This window comes from Watersipora subatra, chromosome 5 (assembly GCF_963576615.1).
Source record: "Watersipora subatra chromosome 5, tzWatSuba1.1, whole genome shotgun sequence".
NCBI lineage: Eukaryota > Metazoa > Bryozoa > Gymnolaemata > Cheilostomatida > Watersiporidae > Watersipora > Watersipora subatra.
In genome coordinates this window covers 61,674,343-61,697,846 of record NC_088712.1, presented here as the reverse complement: position 1 = coordinate 61,697,846, position 23,504 = coordinate 61,674,343, and the positions used below count along the sequence as shown (strand labels likewise).

Genomic DNA, 23,504 nt, shown 5'->3' with positions numbered 1-23,504 from the left:
TCAGACTTTACTGTCATTCTTATTTTGATTTGAGCAATTTTGGCCTAAAAATCCCAATATTTTTAACAAAAAGCTCGTGTTAACTTGCAACATGCACATGACCATTGAAACACTCATCACATGGTAACACAACGTGCACACAACTCCAATGAAACACTCATCACATGGTAACACAACCTGCACACAACTCCAATGAAACACTCATCACATGGTAACACAACGTGCACACAACTCCAATGAAACACTCATCACATGGTAACACAACGTGCACACAACTCCAATGAAACACTCATCACATGGTAACACAACGTGCACACAACTCCAATGAAACACTCATCACATGGTAACACAACGTGCACACAACTCCAATGAAACACTCATCACATGGTAACACAACGTGCTCACAACTCCATTGAAACACTCATCACATGGTAACACAATGTGCACACAACTCCAATGAAGCACTCATCACATGGTAACACAACGTGCACACAACTCCAAATCCACATCAGAGCGTCAGGAAAACATAGCGTATGGCCAAATCACTAAAAAGTTGTAAAACAGAAACTGATGAGTAGGGAGAGTCAGCCATTGCGGATGTTTCGTCTCTTGTGTTTATGGTATTTTTCATATGCAAGAATGCTATCGCTACTCTTGGCACTTATTAAATTGGTGCGCACAAATTTTTCACCTGCATACAATGTACTACCATAATATGGTAGTACATATAACAGAGATGTAACATATACTAGCTGTACTACCCAGCGTTGCCCGAGTAATAAAAAGTCTTTGCTCAGAAAATTGATTTGTATTTAACATATAACAACATTTGCCATTCCAACTTTCAAACTACATGTGCATTTCATGAAAAAAAGTCTTTTGTGTAGTTGAAATAATTTAAGAGAAAATAAAAACAGCTGTAAAGGTGTGCAGACTTTGTCAAACAACTGTAACTTTCAAACTTCATATCATGAGGAAATTGTTTTGTGCAGGTCAAACAAATTGAAAAAATAAAACAACTATAAAAGGGTTTAGATGTAAATGTGAAATAATTAGCAAGTTATGACTAAATTAAGTCAGTTTTGCTACGATTACATTAAAAGATGATTTGGTAATGATACAGTTGATACAAGCTGAGAAAACAAAATAAAAACCTTGAATAGGTTGAATTAATAATAACAATTTGTGCATAGAAGTGTGTGCGTGTGTGTTACTAAAAAAGGTTACAGATCCACCAGAAGCTATCCATCAAAACTTTGAATACGATGATACTGGTACCTCTCGATACCGGTACAAATGTAAAAATGAGATATCGTATTGTCTTTGTCTGACCGAACGGAGAGATAATTGTAGGATATTGTGTACATGTAGTTTTGGGTTTTTGTTTTTGTATGGGAGTTTATTCCCCTTTGCTTAAGGGAAGACAATCTGTTTTTTGTAGCGGCCATGTTTTTGTTCGTAGCGGCCATGTTTTGTTCGTTGCGGCCATGTTTTTTTGTTAGTTGCTCGTTGTTCCTCCATGAGACACGTTGTGTTATTATCATACTCAGAATATATTACTCTAAATAAACAAAGTTAACAGGTTATGGGCCCAGTGCTGCTGACATAAAGATGGGTGATAAGCTAGAGATTACCAAACTCACCAAAGACAACTATCCTACATGGAAATTTAAGGCTAAACACCTCTTAACTGCAAAAGGACTGTTTGGCTATGTAGATGGTTCTGAGACAGCACCTGGATCTAGTGCTTCAGCAGATGACAAGAAGCAGTATCAGAGTGGCAGAGCTAAAGCACACAGTCACATTGTGCTCTCTATAAGTGATGAACTGTTATATCTCATAACAGAGTGTGAGGATGCAAAAGACACATGGGAAAAGTTGCAATCGCACTTCGAAAGAGACAGTCTCGCAAACCGCTTGTTCCTTAAGAAGAAATATTTCAGGACAGTTATGAGTGAGAATGCGTCCATCGAGAGCCATTTAAAGGATATGAAGGAAATCACAAACAAATTAGCCGCGATAAAAGCACCAGTAAGTGAAGAGGACCAAGTTGTGACCTTATTAGGTAGCTTGCCAGAGAGTTTTGACACATTAGTTACAGCGTTAGAGGCTCATGGTGATAGACTCACTCTCGAATTCGTATCGAACGCTCTTCTTAACGAGGAACAAAAGCGGTCGGAGGAACAAAGATTACCAGCAACTGCCGGCATCTCCAGCAGCACCAGTCATAATGTTAAATCTGATGCTGCTCTATCAGTTGAAGCCAAAACTGCCGATAGCTCACAAGTCAGGGGGTGCTATATCTGTAATAGCCCTAATCACTATATGAGGTTCTGTCCACAGAACAAAAGTCGCGGCCGAGGTCGTGGTGGAAGGTACAGAGGACGTGGTGGCCACACACAACACCTAGCATCAACTGCCTCAGCAGATGATGAAATAGCCTTCTTGGTACCAGAAAGCAAATCTGCTGTCAATGATGATGCTGTACAACAGCCGTGGGTTATAGACAGTGGTGCTAGCAGTCATATGTGCCAGACTAAGGATGTATTCACAGAGTACACTACGCTCGATAATCCAGAGTATGTGACGGTCGCTGATGGTTCGAAAGTTCAGGGCATCGCCAGAGGTAGTGTAAGACTTTCTGTGCGGGTAAGTCAGACTAAGCAACGCACTGTAACTCTCAAGAATGTTTTACATGTACCTGCTCTTAATGGTAATTTACTCTCAGTCAAAGCAGCCACTCAGAATGACTATGTAGTGCAGTTTGGTCGTAATCGGTGTTGGGTCAAGAATCAGAGAAGCATGGTCATTGCTAAGGGTACACTGGTAAACAAACTGTATTATCTTGATCTAGCTGATATCGATCACACTGCCAATGTAGCATCAGGTATAGATATCTGGCATAAACGGCTTGCTCATGCAGGTATCAGCACTCTAAAACGTGCTCACAACGAATCCCTCGTAGATGGCGCAGATTTATCTAGTGTAAGCTTCGATCTGTGTGGCTCATGTGTTAAGGGTAAAATGGCGAGATTGCCGTTTCAGTCTAGTGGTATCAAGTCAAAGCGAACATTAGAGTTAGTTCACACAGATGTATGCGGTGAAATGCAAACAAATTCTCTAGGTGGTAGAAAATATTTTGTCAGCTTTATTGATGATTTTTCTAGATATGCTCATGTTTACTTTCTATGTAACAAATCAGATGTGTTTAGTGCATTTCAGGATTATAAGGCTAAGGTAGAAACCCAGACCGGCAATAGGATAGCCACGTTACGTAGTGATCAAGGGGGTGAATACCTATCACACCAGTTTAGTGACTTTCTCAGAGTAAACGGTATTCAACACCAGCTGACAGCAAGATATACACCTCAGCAGAATGGGTGTGCCGAACGATATAATCGTACAGTGTGTGAGTCAGCCAGAGCAATGATTATAGAAGCTGATGTTCCTAAATCATTCTGGGCTGAAGCTATTGCTACCTCTGTATATGTGCGTAATTGTTTACCTACTGCTGCTATCCGAGATCATATCACTCCCTATGAGCGTTGGTATGGTAAGAAACCCAACATCAGTAACGCTCGTGTATTCGGTTCTCTAGCATATGCGCATATCCCCGACGAGCTGCGTCAGAAGTTAGATGTCAAAGCTGATGTTATGATGTTTGTTGGTTACAGTGAGCAGTCGAAAGCTTATAGACTGTATGATCCTGTGAGTAAGCAGGTTGTAGTACGACGTGATGTCATATGTGATGAAAGTAAGCTCGGTATCCCACAGGCCGGTAAGTCAGAACCCGATACGCTCATGTTAGACTTGTCTCCTCATGATGGAGTGAGCTTGCCTGGTGAGCTCCGACGCTCAAGTCGCGACACTAAGAGGCCAATACGGTTTGGTATCGATGAATTCTGTAATAATGCTGAGCATCATGCACCCACTGATAATGTTTTCAGTGAGCCTTCTAGTTTTGCTGATGCGATGTCATGTCCTGAGGCTAACCACTGGGTGCGGGCGGCCAACGAAGAATACAAGTCTCTCATTGATATGAATACCTGGGATCTCGTACCGTTACCACCAGGTAGACAGTCTGTTAGCTGTAAATGGGTATTCAAGCTGAAGAGTAACTCTGATGGCTCCGTAGATCGTTACAAAGCTAGGCTCGTAGCTCGTGGTTTCACACAGCAACAGGGGGTTGATTTCGATGAGACATACGCTCCTGTTGTGCACCGAACGTCACTGCGTGCACTGCTCTCATATGGCTTCAGTCGAAACATGATAATTCACCAGATGGACGTCGTCACCGCATTTCTTAACGGTAAACTAGCAGAGCACATCTATATGACACAGCCCGAGGGTTTTGTCACTCCTGGATCTGAAAACTTGGTATGCAAGTTAAAGCGTTCTCTTTACGGATTGAAGCAATCCCCCCGCTGCTGGAATCTAGTGCTCGATCAATATCTCAAATCACTAGGGTTCTCTCAGTCGTCTGCTGATCAGTGTGTCTACATACGAAATGACGGTGGTCAACAAACATTGTTGGCTGTTTATGTAGATGACATTGTAATACTTAGTGATAGTGAAAAGTCTATGCATGACATCAAGTCATCGCTCAGTCAGAAATTCAAAATGAAAGACCTCGGTCCGATTCACTATGTATTAGGTATCAGTGTTGCAGTAAACGATGAGTCACTGAAGATGTACCAGCCTAACTACATCTATCAAACCTTGAGGAAGTACAAGATGTATGACTGCAACCCCGTACACACACCAATGACCATGGATGTGAAACTATGTACCGATGATGGCAGTCAGCCTGCGGACAAGTCTCTCTATCAGTCGCTCATCGGTAGTCTGCTCTATCTATCAACTGCCACTCGTCCTGATATCGCTTATGCAGTGAGTGTTCTCAGTAGATTTACAGTCGTGCCAACAGAAACCCACTTAACTGGAGTAAACTGAAGTTTACTCCAGAGCTCGGTATCAGCTACTCCAGGTCCGGTTCTAAACCAGTCGGCTATTCAGACTCAAGCTGGGCTGATGATGACACTCGTCATTCAACTTCAGGTGTTGTATTTATGTATGCAGGAGGACCAGTCCTATGGTTAAGTAAGCGACAAAGTGTTGTTGCTCTGTCGACCGCCGAGGCAGAGTATGTAGCAGCTTTTGACGCCACAAGAGAAGCTGCTTGGCTCCGACAACTATACTTGGATATAACAGGATGTGAGTGCACACCGCTTACGTTGTACATCGACAACACCTCTGCCATATGCATTGCAAATAACAGTGCGACTACGAAAAGAAGCAAACATATGGATGTCCGTTACCATTATGTGCGAGAAGAAGTCAACAGTCTGCATATAAAAACTGTACACTGTCCCACTGTAGAGATGATAGCGGACATACTCACCAAACCTGTCCCACGACCTCGATACGACGAACTCTGCTTGAAACTAGGTGTAGCATAGGTGCCGGTTTGGGAAATGCTAGATTAGGATTTGGTGTTTGTGTGTGATGTTTTTACACTTTTTGGTTTTTGGTTTGTCTATTTCTTTTATAAAAAAAAACAAAAAAAAAACAAAGGACCCTGCAACTAAGGGGGTGTGTAGGATATTGTGTACATGTAGTTTTGGGTTTTTGTTTTTGTATGGGAGTTTATTCCCCTTTGCTTAAGGGAAGACAATCTGTTTTTTGTAGCGGCCATGTTTTTGTTCGTAGCGGCCATGTTTTGTTCGTTGCGGCCATGTTTTTTTGTTAGTTGCTCGTTGTTCCTCCATGAGACACGTTGTGTTATTATCATACTCAGAATATATTACTCTAAATAAACAAAGTTAACAATAATGTTGAGGCTCTTCCCACTGAGATAATATAATTGTCCGTGTGAGAAGAATTGGCTTTGACCCTAGATATAGTAATTGAACCTTACGGAAAATATTTCTTAACAGGGGCATCGCAACGTGTGTGATCAATGCTAAAATAGTTAGCGCGCGCGTAGGGTCTACAGTATATGATAACATTTAGATCAATATGTTATTGTACCTCAGGGGTAGAGCGCTTGGATAAGAAACTTGCATAGGCATTTGTCGTGAGTTCAAATTTGTCAGTCGCGGAATTTTAACTCTAAGATTTTAATAGCTATAGCCAGAACGACATACATAGGATCAACCTTGAGAAAGATATATAATTAAAAGATGTAACATATAATAGTACATATTATGCACCTGACCCATAGCCATTAGCATCATTTAAAATAGCTTACAGCTGCGCTCTTTCTCATCGATTGATGGTTGTAAAACTGTTTTACAACCTTCTTGATGTTCAAGAAACCCATATATTTGTGATGCAAAATGAAGGAATCTGGATCCATTTTACTTCTGTTGCTCATATTGATATATTACACTCTTGCTGACAGATGCGTAGACTGGTGAGTTCGCACTATATTATATTGTATGTTCACTCTAATCTCATGCTGGCACAAGTACTGGTACCTTAGGTTGTCCAAGTAACTCTGTATACTATCAGTATATGGTTAGTTTTTTTGCTGCTAATAATAAAAACTTGTTGCTATACTGGTAGGAGTATTAGCAGTTGTCGGAGTGAATCATTAGAAATGCTAATTCTAGCGCTTGAAACATTGTTTTAGTGTATGGTCCCCAGGCTATGTCAGGAAGTGTCACAAGGAAAAATATTGTCAAAATCTGTTTTGTTCTCGTCCCTTAAACTTGTCTTTCTGGTTTAAACACCTTCGATTATGTAAGACAGTTTCCTATCACTATGTTTCTATAATATGGACTTGGAGTTGTGCACACATTGAGTTACCATGATAAATGTTTCAATGGGCATTCGCATGTTGTGGGTTGATGCGGGGACTTTATTAAAAAAGATGGGGATTTCTACACCGGAGGTCAACGTGGCACATTTGAAACTGCTCAAATTAAAATGGCATCAACTGGAGTGTGGATAATGTGTAAAATGAAATAAAAATGTCGCTTGTGCGAGATTTTGTGTGCACTCGCAAGAGCCATTTCAATCTTCCGTAGACACGAAACACAGATGAAAGTTTGCAAGTAACAAAACTCGCTTGACTTACAGATTTTTGCTATTTTCGTCTTGCGGATGATGCAATAGTAGTACATAGTAGTAGTACATAGTAGTAGTACATAGTAGTACTACATAGTAGTAATACATAGTAGTAGTGCATAGTAGTAGTACATAATAGTAGTACATAGTAGCAGTACATAATAGTAGTACATAGTAGTAGTACATAATAGTAGTACTGGTAGCAGTACATAGCCCTATTAATATTAATCCTGTGTTAAAAGCAAATTGCTTTTTTTTCCTAGGCTACATATATACTAACCAGCAATCTATTGACTCTCAGGTATACCAAATGATTGCTGTATCTTTTTAAAATAGTGTTCTTCGATCGCCTTCAAGATTGAATAGTGACACACGGTGGAGGGGACCATCTGGCTGTAACTATTTTACAAAAGGGCAGACAGTCACAGCATGATCCAACATAGAAGCCACGCTTTTTGTTACTGCTTGCAATAAAATTAATTGTCTCGTGTTATTTTAATGGCTTCAGCAGCCCACTATTAGGGGAAGAATAGCGTTGCGCTTCAATGCCTGATTGTGAAAATCAATAGGTACTTTGAAAAGCCTATTATTTCTCTGTTGTTATTTGTCGAGAGGAGAGGGTCACAGCAATGCGGGTGTGTTTCAGCTACACAAGTCGCTACCGAATACTGTTTTCCTTATTAGTACTTTCTGCAATATTGGTATCGCTGTTGTTGAACAACAGATCTGCTTTTTCACTGTCTTACGGAGTCATCTCTGAGCTTATATTAACAAAAAAGCCAGATAAAATAGCCGAGCAAAACCTAACCTCGGTTATCACCTTGGGAATTCGTGAGACTAACTCTGCAATCTATAGATCTCGGTATAGTTCTTCTGCACAGCCAACTAGTGCTGGCAGTGGCAACAAATCCACGGCTCAAGAAACTAACGCCACATATGACGACAGGAACCAATATCTGGTCACTCGGGTGAGAAAATTCTGTGAGAGTGACAAGGACGTTGACATCTACGGTGGATATGTGTATAACTTTGGCCTTCCAACTTATGTTTGGATGGCAACAGATAAACACAAGCTGTTCTACTGCGCAATCCCTAAGAGCTCAAGCACAACATGGAAAAACTACCTGATGGAGGACACGGGTAACAAGTGGAAGGGAGACTTGCACACGTAGGTTACCTTTTACCCTTTCTCAATAGTTAATGATCAACTTACACAAATTTAATCAGAATGTATCGGTATTTTTCATCATTTGCGATAGTTTTTATGCTTGAGGTGATCTGACTACCGGGATGTATCAAGGTTAAAATCAACAAAACTTGATTACGGTTAAAACGCTCAGATCAGGCAAAAGTGCGATTATGACATCTATAGTTGCAAAGAGATTGACGAAATAGAGACGCGTAACGCTGCAACTTGAATGCCATAGCCGATATCGACTATAGCAAAGATAGCAATTAGAGATTACATTTTGCACATATATTTCTCCTGAAAGTTTTAACTGTGATCAAGTTTGGTTGATTTTAGTCTTAAACCATCCTGGCAGCAAGAACACCTCAAACGTTAAAAGCAATCACAAATGCTAGAAAATACTGATAATTTTTGATAAAATCCCCTAAAACTTTGTGTAAGTCTGTTTTAAAATACTTTATTGTTGGTAATAAATTTTCTCACCAAAAAGCCAGTTTTTGGTACATGAAGTTTGCATAACACAAACTCTAAGTACAGACAGATGTAGCCGGTATTGCAATTAATTTCTCAAGAGATTCACCTACAGACCTGCCAACCAAAGAGTGGGGCAATGCGTGAGATTTGGTTTTGGGGCAATTGATGTATCAATGATAGTATATATAAAATTGTGGAAATTGGGGCAAAAATCTCACGCATTTTTATTTTTTCTTTGGGAAGATTGCGTGAGTCTCACGCCCAATGCGTGAGAGTTGGCAGGTATGTTCACCTAGTATGTAGGTGAATTGGGCTAGACTTTGGGGTAACAGCGGAACATATTAAATATTAACTTACACAAAATTTTAGTAAGTTTTATCAGAAACTATCGTTATTTCTCTATCACTTGCAATTTTTGTTGTTATTTGAGGTCTTCTGACTGCCAGGACAGTGACAGGACAGTGCAAGATTAAAATTGATAAAACTTGATCGTGTTTAAAACAATACATGCGAAGGGAGCGAATACAAGCCGAAAAGATTACAATCAGCAGAACCCATAACTAGCTATCACTCAAATTGTGGTTGAAGCAAATTAATAAAATAGTATCAAATGGCAATTTATGAAAACAAATTTATCTGCTATTGCTTTAAACTTTGAAGCAATCTTCCCTTAGAATAATGAAGAGACTTTAAATGGAAAATATTTTTGATTGTACCAATTTGTATTGTTTACATTTTCTTCAACCACTGAAGCCTAAATTATCTCGAATAGCCATACTCTGATGAACCGTTTGACGGTTCATGGCCTCGCTCAAGCATTAATCTCACCAAAACCAAACATGAATTAAAGTATGTACCGCTGTTGTTATCTTTTCTAAAAGAGGCACAATTTTAAGTTCTCGTTGTCCTTCATAGCGCCGCCACCAGGCTCGGAGTGCAATGGGTAGCGAAGAGGATGAATAAGACAAAAGAATACAAACAGTTCTTAGAAGAATATCGGCCAGCCAATAGACTGCTGATAGTGAGGAACCCTTGGGCTAGGCTGGTTTCTGCCTACAAGGATAAAATAGTTCGCAGCAAGTGGAATCTTGGAGTAAGTACATCCATCCTCCGTTTTACTCGGGATTTGTGTACAAGAAAAGTAAGTGTCAGCATTGAAGGATCAGCTTTAAAGGTTGACTTGCAACAAACTTCACATTACAGTTATTTGGTATTAAAAGTTTCACCTTGTTTTACTCTGCCGTGTTGTAGGTTCAAAATATGAGGGAATGTTATTACAAGCTCTTAAAAGCTCAAAAACGAACAGGTTAAAGAAACAACCGTAAGCTGGAATCCCTTTATTTTGATGACGTACTCAACTCGACGTGGTTATTGTTTTGTCTTTATTTTTTTTATTTGTTTTGACATTTTGCCTTTTATTTCACGTGATAAAATCACGTAAAATGAAATGCCAATAAAATGCTCAATATAAAACCTCTCCGTAGCTCTAGTTTATGACAAACACTTCAGGTTCTACTGGAAAGGCCTTATCAAATATTGATGCTCGCTGCTTTACAGTTTCGTTTCAGCTTGGTCAATACCATCTAGTCGTAATGTAATCATGTGACCCATTTTCCGACCAAATGGTGTGAACAATTTCCGCAGCATTTTTTGACTATCACAGTTGACCAACAGGCTCCTCATGGTTATCAGACAGTGATATGCACCCCTCGAGCTAAGGTTAAAAGATTAAACTAAATTTTAGGCTAAGTTTTGAGATATCGTGCTCGAAGTGACAGCATTACAATGATGATGAAATAGACGCGTAAGGACAATAGACATGGTTTTATTGAATTTGTGGAGTATATTTGTGAAAATATGTTGACAAACGAGATTGCATGAAACTGTAAACAGAAGCACATCGTGTTCAACTATGTCACATTTAAGCTGTTTTGGAGAGGAATTCCAACCTATGGCCGGTTTCGTGATGGCTGCGATTAACTGTTCATTTTTGAGCTTTTAAAAGCTTGTAATCACATTTCCACATGTTTTGAACCTAGAACACAGCAGAGTAAAACATTGTGAACCTTATGATACCAAATAACTGTAATGTGAATTTTTTTGCAAGCAACCTTTAACAATGAAAACTCAGCATGCTTTATCCTTGTAACTTGCCCTAGCAAAACAAGGTATGAATTTCTGTTTTCTCATTGATTGGGTCTTTTCACCTATTGGATGGCTGGCTTTTGGCCTATTGAATAGCTATTCACCTAATTAATGGCTGCTTTCATTATCACAGTCACTATTTATATCTAAAAGCTGCTTCACACAATATCGCTGTATGCCGATGTTGTCCTCTCGATGATTATTTGTCGGCTATTTGCCACCGTAATCCGATGGCATCGTTGGGGTAGCGATAAAGGTGTGACGTAGATAGGCTTGGAAAGATTGCAGCTGCAAACTTTCCCAATAGTTCCATGAGCATCCACGACAGTCCGTACAATGTGCACCACTTCGGCGATTGTGATTGGCTGTCGCGGATTGCTTGATTTATATTTTCTTTTATGACAGTCGCTGCGGGACTAGCATTTCATCGCTTCTGCCACCGCATAGTATAATGAGAACACTATGTCGCACACTATTAACTGATGTGAACACAGATTGGTTTGCGATAGTGTAAATATTGTTATGACAGACGATCACCGAAGTATTGTAAGATTCACTCCGACATATAAATGTACCGACCTGTAAGATGAACTTATATAAAATTTTTGTAAATTTTATCAGAAAGTGTCAGTATTCTTTATCAATTGCGATTATTTTTTATATTTGAGGTGATCTGACTGTAAGGATGTTTCAAGATTAAAATCCACAAAACTTGATTGCCGTTCAAATGCTCAGAAGACAAATATGTGCTGAAATGACATCACTAGTTGCTAGCGTTCCAACAGTTGATATCGGCTATTGCGTTCAAGTTGCAGCGTCACGCACCACTTTTCTGTTGGTCTCTTTGCAACTATAGACATCATAGTCGCAATTTCGTTTGGTCTGAGCATTTTAATCTTTATCAAGTTTTATCGATTTTAATCTTGAAACGTTATGGCTACCCATCAAACATTAAAAAACGGGCAAATGGTATAATAATACCGAATGGTAAACTTTGCGTAAGTCCATCATTAAACTGTGCTACTAAACACAGCCTAGTTTAGCTAAGCAGGCTCTAACTTTTATCACTAGCATAATCCATTTCTTAATGGTTTACTTAGCAAATGGATTTTAACAAATTTAAGTCAGAAATCTAAACCAAAAATTGTTTGAACGGCGAGCTTCAGCCTTTGCCCAAACACTTTTCAAACGTACATCATCAAACATTGCTAAATAGTTATTGCTTATTGCATTTCAGGATTTCAATAGACATACATGTAAATATATATATATTCAAAAGATCTTTTAATTTTGTACATAATCACATTATTTAGTTTGTAAATTTTATATAACTATAAATAAGGTATTATTAAAAGGATGGTATTATTAAAAGTATGGTATTATTAAAAGTACGGTATTATTAAAAGTATGGTATTATTGTAAGTACAGGATTGCTTTGACCTTATTAATTGCAAATGGGAAGGAATTCAGAGACTGTGATTTCTGGTTCACATAAAGGTCAAAGGTCAAACAAAGGGTACATTCATAAAAAGTAGCTAAGTTATATTTATGGCTAGGGTGACTTACTTTTGTTAGATTTTCTCATGAAATATGTTGAGGTAATGATATGCCAACTTGAGATTGCTATTCATCGACCTATTATATAACTATATTTAATAGGTTGATAGGTCTATGTTGCTATTGTTGAAATATGTATTAGTTTTACATTGCTGATGTCGTATGACCTTGCTAATAACTGCCCTACATAATGACACTTGGTTTAACCAACACCCGTGCTTTGGTTCCATAATTACTTTCTGGATTCTTTCGTGGTGTCCTACTTTCGCTTTTCATATATTCAGTAGTTCAAATACACCTGAACATATTGTTAGACTTACTGAATTGCTCAATAATTTTGTAACAACTAAACAGTAAAATTCAACAGCGATGACTTTTGCTGCAGTTTAAAACATTTAACCGCCAGACATGAAACAATATTTGATCCAGACACTCAGATGCCTACATGCAGAGCATTGTTGATGCAAATAAAAGAATCCATATTTGATTTTTACAATTTGCATAACATCTTCAGGAGCATTTGATAACCTTGGTTTAACTATATTTGAACATGCATTGAAGATTTATAATATGGTACTTACAATAGAGCATTCACTTTCACCACCAATAACTACCAATCACGAGGTTAATGATTGTACAAACTATAAGCTCTGTTATTACAGTATTGATAAAGTATTGATAAATATATCTGTGTGCTGGTCAATAATCCATAAAACTTCTGTTCATAAATTCATCAATGCTAACAACTTAATTCATTAACTGCAAAAAAGGCAAATTTATTAATGTTCAATACAAGTCACTTTGGAAACCTGATATGACTAAACAATGGTGTAATTCATTTAGGTATATGTTAGGTATATGTTATGTATATGTTAGGTATATGTTAGGTATATGTTAGGTATAGGTATATGTTAGGATTATGTTAGGTTTATGTCAGGTATAAACCTTTGAGTTAATTGAGGAACCTGCTCATGTGAAGCAATCTCTAAATAGCGATTCAAACCATTGGAGGTGGTCGACCTCTCACTCATTTATAGCAATTCATATCTCAATGCTATGAGCTTACTGTTTGGCAAGTATTGCATTACATCAAGTCTTTGGTTATGCAAGCGTGTGAATTTTTCAGTGTTTATACTGCATATATGACAGTGTTACGTCATGTATGTTAAGCTGTACGTCAAGCTGGTTGTGTTTACTTCGCAAATATCTTCTTGACAGCAAGTCAGTGTGTCTTGGTACGAGCAGTAACTTTTAGGGTTAACAAACCATCATATCTAAAGTTACTCAAACAGTCTAAACTCAGAATATGGATATGGAACTTGAACGTCACACAATCGAATAATTGGTTTATATATATATATATATATATATATATATATATATATATATATATATATATATATATATAGATTGCTCATGCTTAGCAAGAGCAATCTTCAGGTCTTCTGAAGATTGCTCTTACCAAGCATGAAACTAATAGTAATCAAGTGTTTTATCTGAAGTTATAGTCTGTTTTATTGCTTTGATATATATATATATATACGGTATATATATATACCATATATATATATACAATAAAGTATAGGCTTATTGTATATATATATATATACGATATATATATACAATAAAGTATAGGCTAAAGGTCAGCATAAAGTGCTCGATACTAAAGTAGAGCTTACTATAAATTTGGTAAGAAATTGATTAAAGTTTGATTAAGCATAAGATTACTAAAAGTTTCATGTTTGTGAGACCATCTCATGTATAGTCCTCCCTAAGCATTTTATTTGATGAGTGTTACTTTTGTTTAATATGAAACTTTTAGTAATTTTTATGCTTATTTAAGTTTTAAATAATTTCTTACTCAATTTATATATCTATATATACTAGCTGTGCTTCCCGGCGCTGCCCGGCTATTAAAAATAAGCCTATAAGTAATGAGAGTTGCCTGCCACTTGCTATCAGCCTGGCATATTGCCAATGGAAAATTTGAATAGGCTTAATAATGAGAGCTACCAGCTTCTCTGACGTTATGCTATGACCCTGCATAGTACGCAAAGCCGATGGATACTTGCCCTCATGTAGCGACATATATCAGTTAGCGAAGAAATCAACCTCTGTGGCCTAGTTGGTACGGAGCTGGACTTGCGACTGGGAAGGTCTGGGGTCAAATCTCCTTCGGTGTGGATTCTTTATTCTAAGATTTTAATAGCTATAGCTAGAATGCAGACAGACATATCCACATACGACACACATATTTTGAGAAATATATATAGATATATATACATATATATCTTAGGTATATATACACACATATACATATAGATATACTGTATACTAGCTGTGCCACATGACATTGCCCGGGTGTTAAAAATCAGCTTATAAACTAAGTAAGCTGTAAGGTATAGCTACAAGCTATACCTCACGAACAATACAACTAAATCAAAACGACCAACAATGACCTTTATTCTGTTCAACGAGAAACATCGCAATCAACAGCTGTTACTAATCACCAATTCACCTGTCAGACCACCCATCCGCGTATCTCCCCACATTGGAATATTTAATAATAAAATTTTACAGTTTGTTTGACACCTGTTATCTCTTCGTATCCCACTCAACTGATAACCTGTTTAGTGCTTTGTTTTGCAACTGGATTTCTACTGATATTGTCTGTTCTTGTGTCTGTAACTAAATTCATACAGCAAATTAATTATGTATGTGTCTCTCGCAACCTGCTCTTGTATTCATAACAAATTCATATTATACTTACAACATCCTGACAGATGTTATTTTTATCTGATGCCTAAATACTTTTGGTATTGCCAAACCTATAAAAGGCAATACACTTTTTATATGCAACAGTCTGTTGTATACAACCTTCACTAATGCTTGTATATACGTACTCAAATATACTTATTCGCATCTAGGCAAGATAAACTTGTTACTTAGTATAACTAAGTAGTGAACTTGTTGCTGTGTGCAAGAACGAGTTCAAGTGTCAGTTGGCTGTGTGCCCTGACAAAGCTAGTAAGCTTACTAATTCTAAGCTAGTAATTCCAGTAGGCTAGTCAATAGGTGGTAGGTTCTAATGGTGGTACGCCATGACGTTGTGTCAGCATTGTTGCCCAGCTACAGCTATTCTAGTAATAGCTATAGCTGGAACGACAGAAAGATGACAGACAGACGCAAGACATACTTGGAGAAATATATATATAGAAATGTATATATATAATTATATACAGTGAAACTTCGGTTCTCAAACATAATCCGTTCCAGAAGGTTGTTCGAAAACCAAGTTTTTTGAGATCTGAAACAATTTTATTTATTAGAATAAAGGCATGTATATTTTAATCTGTTCCACGGCAAAAAAACAATATTGGTAAAGTATTTTTTTAACATTTTACACCATAAACTGTACTTTTTACTGCATACTATAAATAAAAATGGGTAGATATCGCTTGTGTTGTTTAATTTAAATAAAAGGTTTTCTATTTATGATGATAGAAAAACAAAACGAAAGTAAACATTTTGTATGTTTTGCTCTTAAAACATCAAAAACCTTAAAGGTTAAGATACAATGCCAAAATTGCAGAAATTGATTATGAAACAGCAAAAATACAACAGGTCAGTTACATCAAAAATCGTAGGAAAAAGAAAATATAAACAGCAATGGCAAGTTTACTTCACATTTATGAAGGAGAACCCTCTTCCAAAACAATTTAGGGTAACTCGGCTGGAGGAGTTATTTCCTTAGCAAATATTTTCAGTAGATGAGACATTGTCCCAAATGGTTCCTCCCTTTTTGTAAAAAATTTATGAAGCGTAAATTGCTTCTCAGTTTGTTAACAAATGTTTCCATGCTGTTTTTGGAGCTGTTCCCATTCTAATGCGCATGCTCCGGTTTAGTCGAGAACCGAATTTATGTTTGAGATCCGAGATGAACGAATCTCAAAATCTTTGGTCGAAAATCGAGTTGGTCGAGAACCGAAGCGTTCGAGAACTGAAGTTCCGATGTATATATATATATAAATGCATAAGAAAAAATGAAATAATTGTACAGGAGTTTAAATGTAAATGTGAAATAATTAGCAAGTAATGGCTAAATAAAGTCTGTTTTACTATGATTACACTGAAAAATTGTTTGGTGTACAATTATTTGATTTTAATTCATTTTAGTGTTGGCATCGCAAGGCGAAAATGTTGTATGGAGGGGGATAGAAACCCAGAGTAGTTATCTAATGCCAACACTTTCTGGTGAAAATCATCAAAATTTTATATACGTACAGTAGGCCCTACATATTAAAAATTAGTAACAATAGGTTAGTAAGACCTACTACAACACCTAGCAATAGTCATAGTACAATACTTCAGTAACTATAGCTACCTACAGCAACTTTTGTGTATTCAGTGGTTATGATCTGCAAAAAATGTAACATTACAATGCACTATGTACAGTACGTACTGTAGGGAGTTCGTACCTTTGAGACAGACGTATAACACAAACGTTGAATTCAACTTAAATAAATTTAGCTTACTAAACACATACTTATAACTAAGTTACAGTAAAACTTCTAACCGAACCCCATGGCACTCTATTTTTCAACCCTTCCACTAATAGTAGCGGTCAATTGGAAGCAGCATTCAAATAGAGGCTTGCGGTCTATTTTTCAAATGGCTTGTCAGAAATTTCGGAATATAAATTTAGCCCTATTACGGGCGAAGCGAATGTCGCCTATATTTTGCTCTCTTTTTTTGATGGAGTGATAATATACCTTTTGGATGCAATAAATTTGCTAACTTACCTCTAAATTGTCAAAGATCTCCTAATAAATGTACATTGAAAAATATCTCTACCAGTTAATATCTACTGCTTGCAATTGACCTGCGATGATATTATAGATTTATTATTATATAATTATATTATTATTCCTTTGCAATTTGTTGACATTTTAAATTTTTATTTCATTCGAAATTTGAAAACATATTTTTATTTTATATCTATATTTAATACTGTTGAATAAAAGATCATTGCACTTTCTGATATGCTTGCTACAGTTTGCAGCCAAAACTAGTTCTGCATGTGCAATAGAAGAGGAATTATGAGCATCGATTCATTGTAAGCTGTATTAAGATATCCACAAGGATGCTATTAAATAACACACTATAAATCTGCATAATTATAAGTTATGAAACAATAACCTATCAAATAATACAAATACATATTTATGAACAAGTGGCATAAACGAATCATACTTATATTACATGCAGAAACAAAAATTAACTTTTGTAAAACAAAAATATTTCCATCATTTGCTCGGATAGCAACGTCTTGATTGTTGCTTTTGATGGAATGAACATCTTCTAGTTGTGCAATGCCTTCCACAATATTGTCTGGCCTCAAATCTTCTTCTGCACCGCTTAACTAGTTGATATTAACGTCCAAACAATTTAATGGCAGAGCAAAACTTTCATGCGCTGCATTTAGCACTAATGCAATGGATAAAAGTTTGCTCGGTTTAACGTAACCTTTGGTCCAAATCTTGCGAACCAGTTTTTATGTGCATGTCCTTCGAAGTATTAAGACCGCGTTAAGCAATGAACTGCTGAGACAGTTAGTAGTCATTTCTATGGCGTTGCTTTGAAAGTTTATTTGCCATCATAGATTTAAGCCGTTTTGTATATATGTAGGCTACTTCGAAGTAGAAAGACTGCGTTAAACAGAAAACTACTACTAGCCTGAGACTGTTATTGATTATTGCTATGGTGTTACTTTCAACGTTCTAATGAGAAAAAATGAAAAGCTTGGAAATTGAACAGCGAGAAAATTAATTATTATTGATATAAACGATTAATTATTAATACAATTTTGTGGACACTTTTCTATACTGATCAATTGATATTATGGGCTCACAAAAATCAAGTAATGTCAAAGTGGCGGTCAAATGGAGGTGGCGTTCAATTGGAGGTTCTACAGTATATATGCACTACATTGTATATGCATACTGAACATAATAAAAGTTAGCAACAAAATAATATATTAGCCTTAGTTACTATAGTTACCTACAGTAAATTTAGTATATTTAGTCGTTATGATCTGCAGGAAAAGGTAACATTACAATGTGCTACGTGCAGTCCGTACCGTAAGGAGTTCTTACCTTCGAGACAGACATAAACATTAAATTTAACTTACTGAACGCATATTCAAAGCTAAGTTTTAGTATATATTTTACTAAACTAAACCTCAACTTTGTCATAGGGTCAAATTCTATCACTTATCTGTTTTCAGTTTCATTTTGATTATAACTTATAACGAACAATGCTGAACTGAGATATAGAGCAATCAAGCATCGTATTTCTTCTAGTCATGTGGGAGGGAATTTGACGAATAGTATATCAGCGTTTTTGTCGTATTCGTCAATACTTTTCATAATTTCTCAATATTTCGTCGTAATTAGTAGACCGACTGCGTGTTACATGCAGTAAGCCAAAAATCTTATAGCAGGGGCATTGTAATCCAAAATCACACTGTATTAATTATTAATTTAGCATGTGTAATCATGAAAAAAATATACAGTAAATGGTAAGAGCGATGGTGTGATAAGTACGGTTTAGCCTTGTCGTTATGCGGGCTTTTTAACAGATTCGTGATTTGAATGTTGCTCATTCATGTACAGTACAAAGGTGATTTTTTGTTGCTAAAACTTTATCTCTATAACCTGACAGACAAATGACAGACAGACGGCAGACAACAAACAAAAAGATTTATACATATACTAGCCAAATATCCGGCGTTGCACAGGTATTACAAAACAGCTTATAAACAGTGACAGGTAATGTAGTAATTTGAGTAGGCTAGTGTATGTATTGCTAAACCTACTAATCAGAGCCGTGGGAGCAAGCTTTAGTGACGTTGCGTAATGCGAAGTGCTATTTTAACCCAGATTTAACCCAGAATTTAACCCAGATATTTAACCCAGATATTTACCCTATTTAACCTATTTAACCCAGATAACGACTCATATTACCCGATGAACTCATTGCAGCTCATGTAGCTTAACGGGTTAGATTATTGCCTTGTGAAAGGGAGGTTCCGAGATCAAATCATCTGCGATACAGATTTTCCATTGCTACATGTAGATACTAATCAGCTGTAGCTGGACAGACCCAACGGCAGATGACAAACTTTGAGATTTATATATTCAATAATTGTTATATATATAAAACAATTATATATATAAAACAATTATATATATAAAACAATTATATATATAGTTGTTTTATATATACGTATATATATTTATATGTATACACATATACCTTGTGCCTATTTTATAAGATAAATGCTATCTTTCAATACCAATAAAAAGTAAACAGCAGGAGACAACTCTGCTGTCAATTTATCGGGGATGCCTCTAGTAATTTTTACTGCATGATTTATTCATATTTTACTACTCCGTTGTTTGAAGCTATGACATTTTACTGTATCTTGCAGCATCTTTGTGTGGCAGCTAATCACTACCCTCGTAGGACAAATGTAACATTTGATATTTTTGTTGACTGCATCGCCAAAAGCAACCGGCAGCAGATGTGGAACTCGCACATTCACCCCTATACCTCACTCTGCGCAATCTGTCACATGGATTATAATATTATTGGTGAGCTCAACACTATTCTCTAGCTACCAAAAGCTTCTAACATTGTTAGTTGTACTTTGATATGATTACTACTTCAGTAGGATTTGATTGGTTAATATCACAAGTAAGGTCTTGGTATGGGTACTGCTAAGTGCTCAATTAATTACCATTGTAAAAGTGTTTGATATGTTGAAATAACATGCAGAGTTCAGACTTGCTATAATTTTAGTAAGGCCTTTATTGGTCAGCAGGGTTTTGAATATGGTTTGATAGATGTAACCTTGAATAGAGTTTTTTCTTGATCTGTAACACTTTGTTATTCACTATGCCATATTTCTCGCTGTTGTCTCACCATCATCAATGGTGAGACAACTCTCAAATAACCGATGCCTTTGTTCATGACTTCAACTTCTTCCGTATTTTAAGACAAAAACATAAAGTCAGATTTGCTCATCCAAGTACAATCTTGTAAAAATAAATTCAGTCTAAAAATTATTAAATAATTTATATTTCCTCAATAGTTGCAGCTAAACTCAAAAAGGATTCGCTACTACTTGAGCCTAATTTTTTTACATCTTGTTTCCTGTTCATGTTGTTACACTATCACACTTTAAGTATGTCATATAAACTAGCAAATGATTTGGATATGCGGTAGAGTCGTTTATTTTACGGCACCCCAGATACAAAAAGTCTGTTATGTCATGGATACCGCAACGGTAATGGATTTATCCATTCATATTTATCTGTTCATAAGATTTTTGCAATTGATCACGAAGTAATTTCTCATGTCAAATTATAGTCCGGCATGTCACACCAGCTTTAGTATTTAATTGTTCTTCAATGCATTACATGACAAGGATGAAACTTCATTCAGTGATAGTTGGTGTCAAGTGCTGCCTAAAACAGCATATATAACAGCAAAAGTTAACATCTGGGCTGTAAAGTATGAGAAGAAGCATTCAAATGTCCTGCGCCTCACAATCAGGCCAAATATGGCCTTAACCATAACTGCAATACTTAAAAAAACAGTCAAAAAGTCATGTCACTTTTACAGTTTCAGTATTTTAAAAAGCAAAGTAGCACTTACCTAATATAGATTTAAAATTTATTAGCATTTTGTTTTTGTAAATTTTATAGACTGCTGAATAATTAACAACTACAGTGAAACCGCTGGTCACTACCAGTACACTTGAAAGTGAAACCGCTGGTCACTACCACTACACTTAAAAGTGAAACCGCTAGTCACTATCAGTACACTTGAAAGTGAAACCGCTGGTCACCACCAGTACATTTGAAATTAAAACCGCTGGTCCTTACCAATACACTTGAAAGTGAAACCGCTGGCCACGACCAGTACACTTGAAAGTGAAACCGTTGGTCACTACCAGTACATTTGTTTTTTTTATTTGTTTTGTGACATTTTTGCTGAGACCCCCTCTGTTGCTCTGAAACAATATATGTTATTATTATATTACATATCGTAATATTATAACATATCTGTATTACTATTATTATCAACAATATCTGTTGCTGTACCAACAGTTTTGACCTTCACTCTTTCAATTTTTTGCATAATAAATTACAAGCAAAGAAAAAATACTAAAAACAAATTTTAGCATTTTTCTTTCATTTTTAGAGTTACTTTGTCATTGAAAAGAGAAGATAAGTCTTACTGTATGTGAATACATCCGCTCCTTGCAACACTTTCTTATAGGGTAAAAGTGCAGCATTCTTTAGTAAATATATTTTCAAAACAGCTAGTCAAACTTGTCATTACCAAATGACATCCGAAGGCAAGGGCTTAAATTCATACAAGAAGTCAAAGCGAGAGCAAATTATTACGACAAAGTATTTTTCATGGCTCCATTTATTTCTTCAGGATTTAGAATTTATCTGTTTTGTATAAAAAGTTTTCCTATTGATATTGTTGTAATTTGTATCAAATTACAAAAGAAAAAATTGTTTAAAAGACCAGCTTCACATTTCTTCCTTCTACGCTGACTTTGAGAATATTTTCTGTTTCATATAGCCTGGGAGTGTGGACATCTCTTTAAGTTTGTTTATTTGTTATTATGTTTTAGCAAAAATGGAAGAGCTGGAGCAAGCAGATTCCTTCATTATCAGCAGATTAAATTTTACCAGAAATATTAAGTATATTCCACCTGCTAAGGGCAAGTACACCAACACATACTCGAACTATTATGAGAATGTCACACAATTTCAGATAGAACGGTTGAAAGAGATCTATAGAACTGATATAGAATTATTTGAATACCCTGATAGTCCTTATAATTAGTATACATTGTATTGCTGTAATACCAGATAAATGGTTGCTGTGAGACACAGATGAGCTATGAATGAGGTTGAGCGGCAACAATTTTGCTAAATGGTTCATGATGTTTTTAAAAAACTCGGGCATGTTTAAAATCGATGACCAAGCCAATGATCCAACAAAGCTATGTATTTCAAAAGTTTTTTCAATGTTGCTTGATTAGAATTACTTTAAATCAATAAAACAAACAGTCAATAATATACAGGACTAAATTTTTTCTTTCTCATTTAATAGTTATTGGTCAGAGGTCACCCTCTCAATTTCAAGTCTGATGTTAGGCAGCTGAGCATTTGCTCTGCAGATTGGCTCTACAGAAATTTTGCAGATTCACCTGCTTGGCTCCTGTCAACTAATGGTAGGCAAGTTTCTACCTGATGTTCATGTTACGAAGTGAACTAGCTGTGCTTCCTGGCTCTGCCCGGGTATTAAAACCAGCTTATAAACAATGAGAAGAAAAAAGAGCTGCCTACCACTGGTTATTAGCCTGGCACATTGCCAATGGAAAATTTCAGTAAGCTTACTAATAATAGCTAGGGCTTCTAATGATGGTAAGATACTACGCAAATACCATGACTGCGTCATGGTATCTGCTCCCATATAATGACATATATGGCATAGCTAGTCTATCAATCTCTGTGGCCAAATTGGTACGTCATCGGACTAGCGAAAGAGAAGGTCCGAGATCAAATCTGCTTCAGTATTGCTAATAATAACTATAGCTGGACATACGGAAGGAGAACAGAAGACAGACATTGAGAAATAAATAATTTTTCATTTAGATTACAGAATATTCCATTACGACTCTCTGGCTGTAAAATATTGGTAACCCTTAAACCTTGTAATGTAATTGAGTGTGTAAAGAGAAGACAACTTCCGAAGATTATTTATAAACGGCCGTGCCAAACCCTTGTGCCCATTTCTCATCAACAAATTTAACTATTTTTTTGTGGAGTCGTTTAAGTATAGTAATGATACAAAACACAGATACATGTACACCTATTTAAATATGTTACCAAGTCGTTGAAAATTGCCGACAATATCCTAAAACTTACCCATCTGATCAGATTATACATAACTAATAAGATTAATTTGGTCTAAAATT

The 23,504-nt window shown here is 36.4% G+C and overlaps 1 protein-coding gene across 1 annotated transcript; it reads left to right on the top strand.

Annotated features, from left to right (window-relative positions):
- Positions 1–7,700: 7,700 nt before the first annotated feature.
- Positions 7,701–22,481, top strand: LOC137396916 (carbohydrate sulfotransferase 11-like). Its single transcript, XM_068083211.1, has 4 exons — positions 7,701–8,239; positions 9,650–9,827; positions 19,929–20,091; positions 22,152–22,481. Exons 1-4 carry the CDS (start codon positions 7,701–7,703, stop codon positions 22,364–22,366), a joined length of 1,095 nt encoding a protein of 364 aa, XP_067939312.1. The 3' UTR covers positions 22,367–22,481.
- Positions 22,482–23,504: the final 1,023 nt, after the last annotated feature.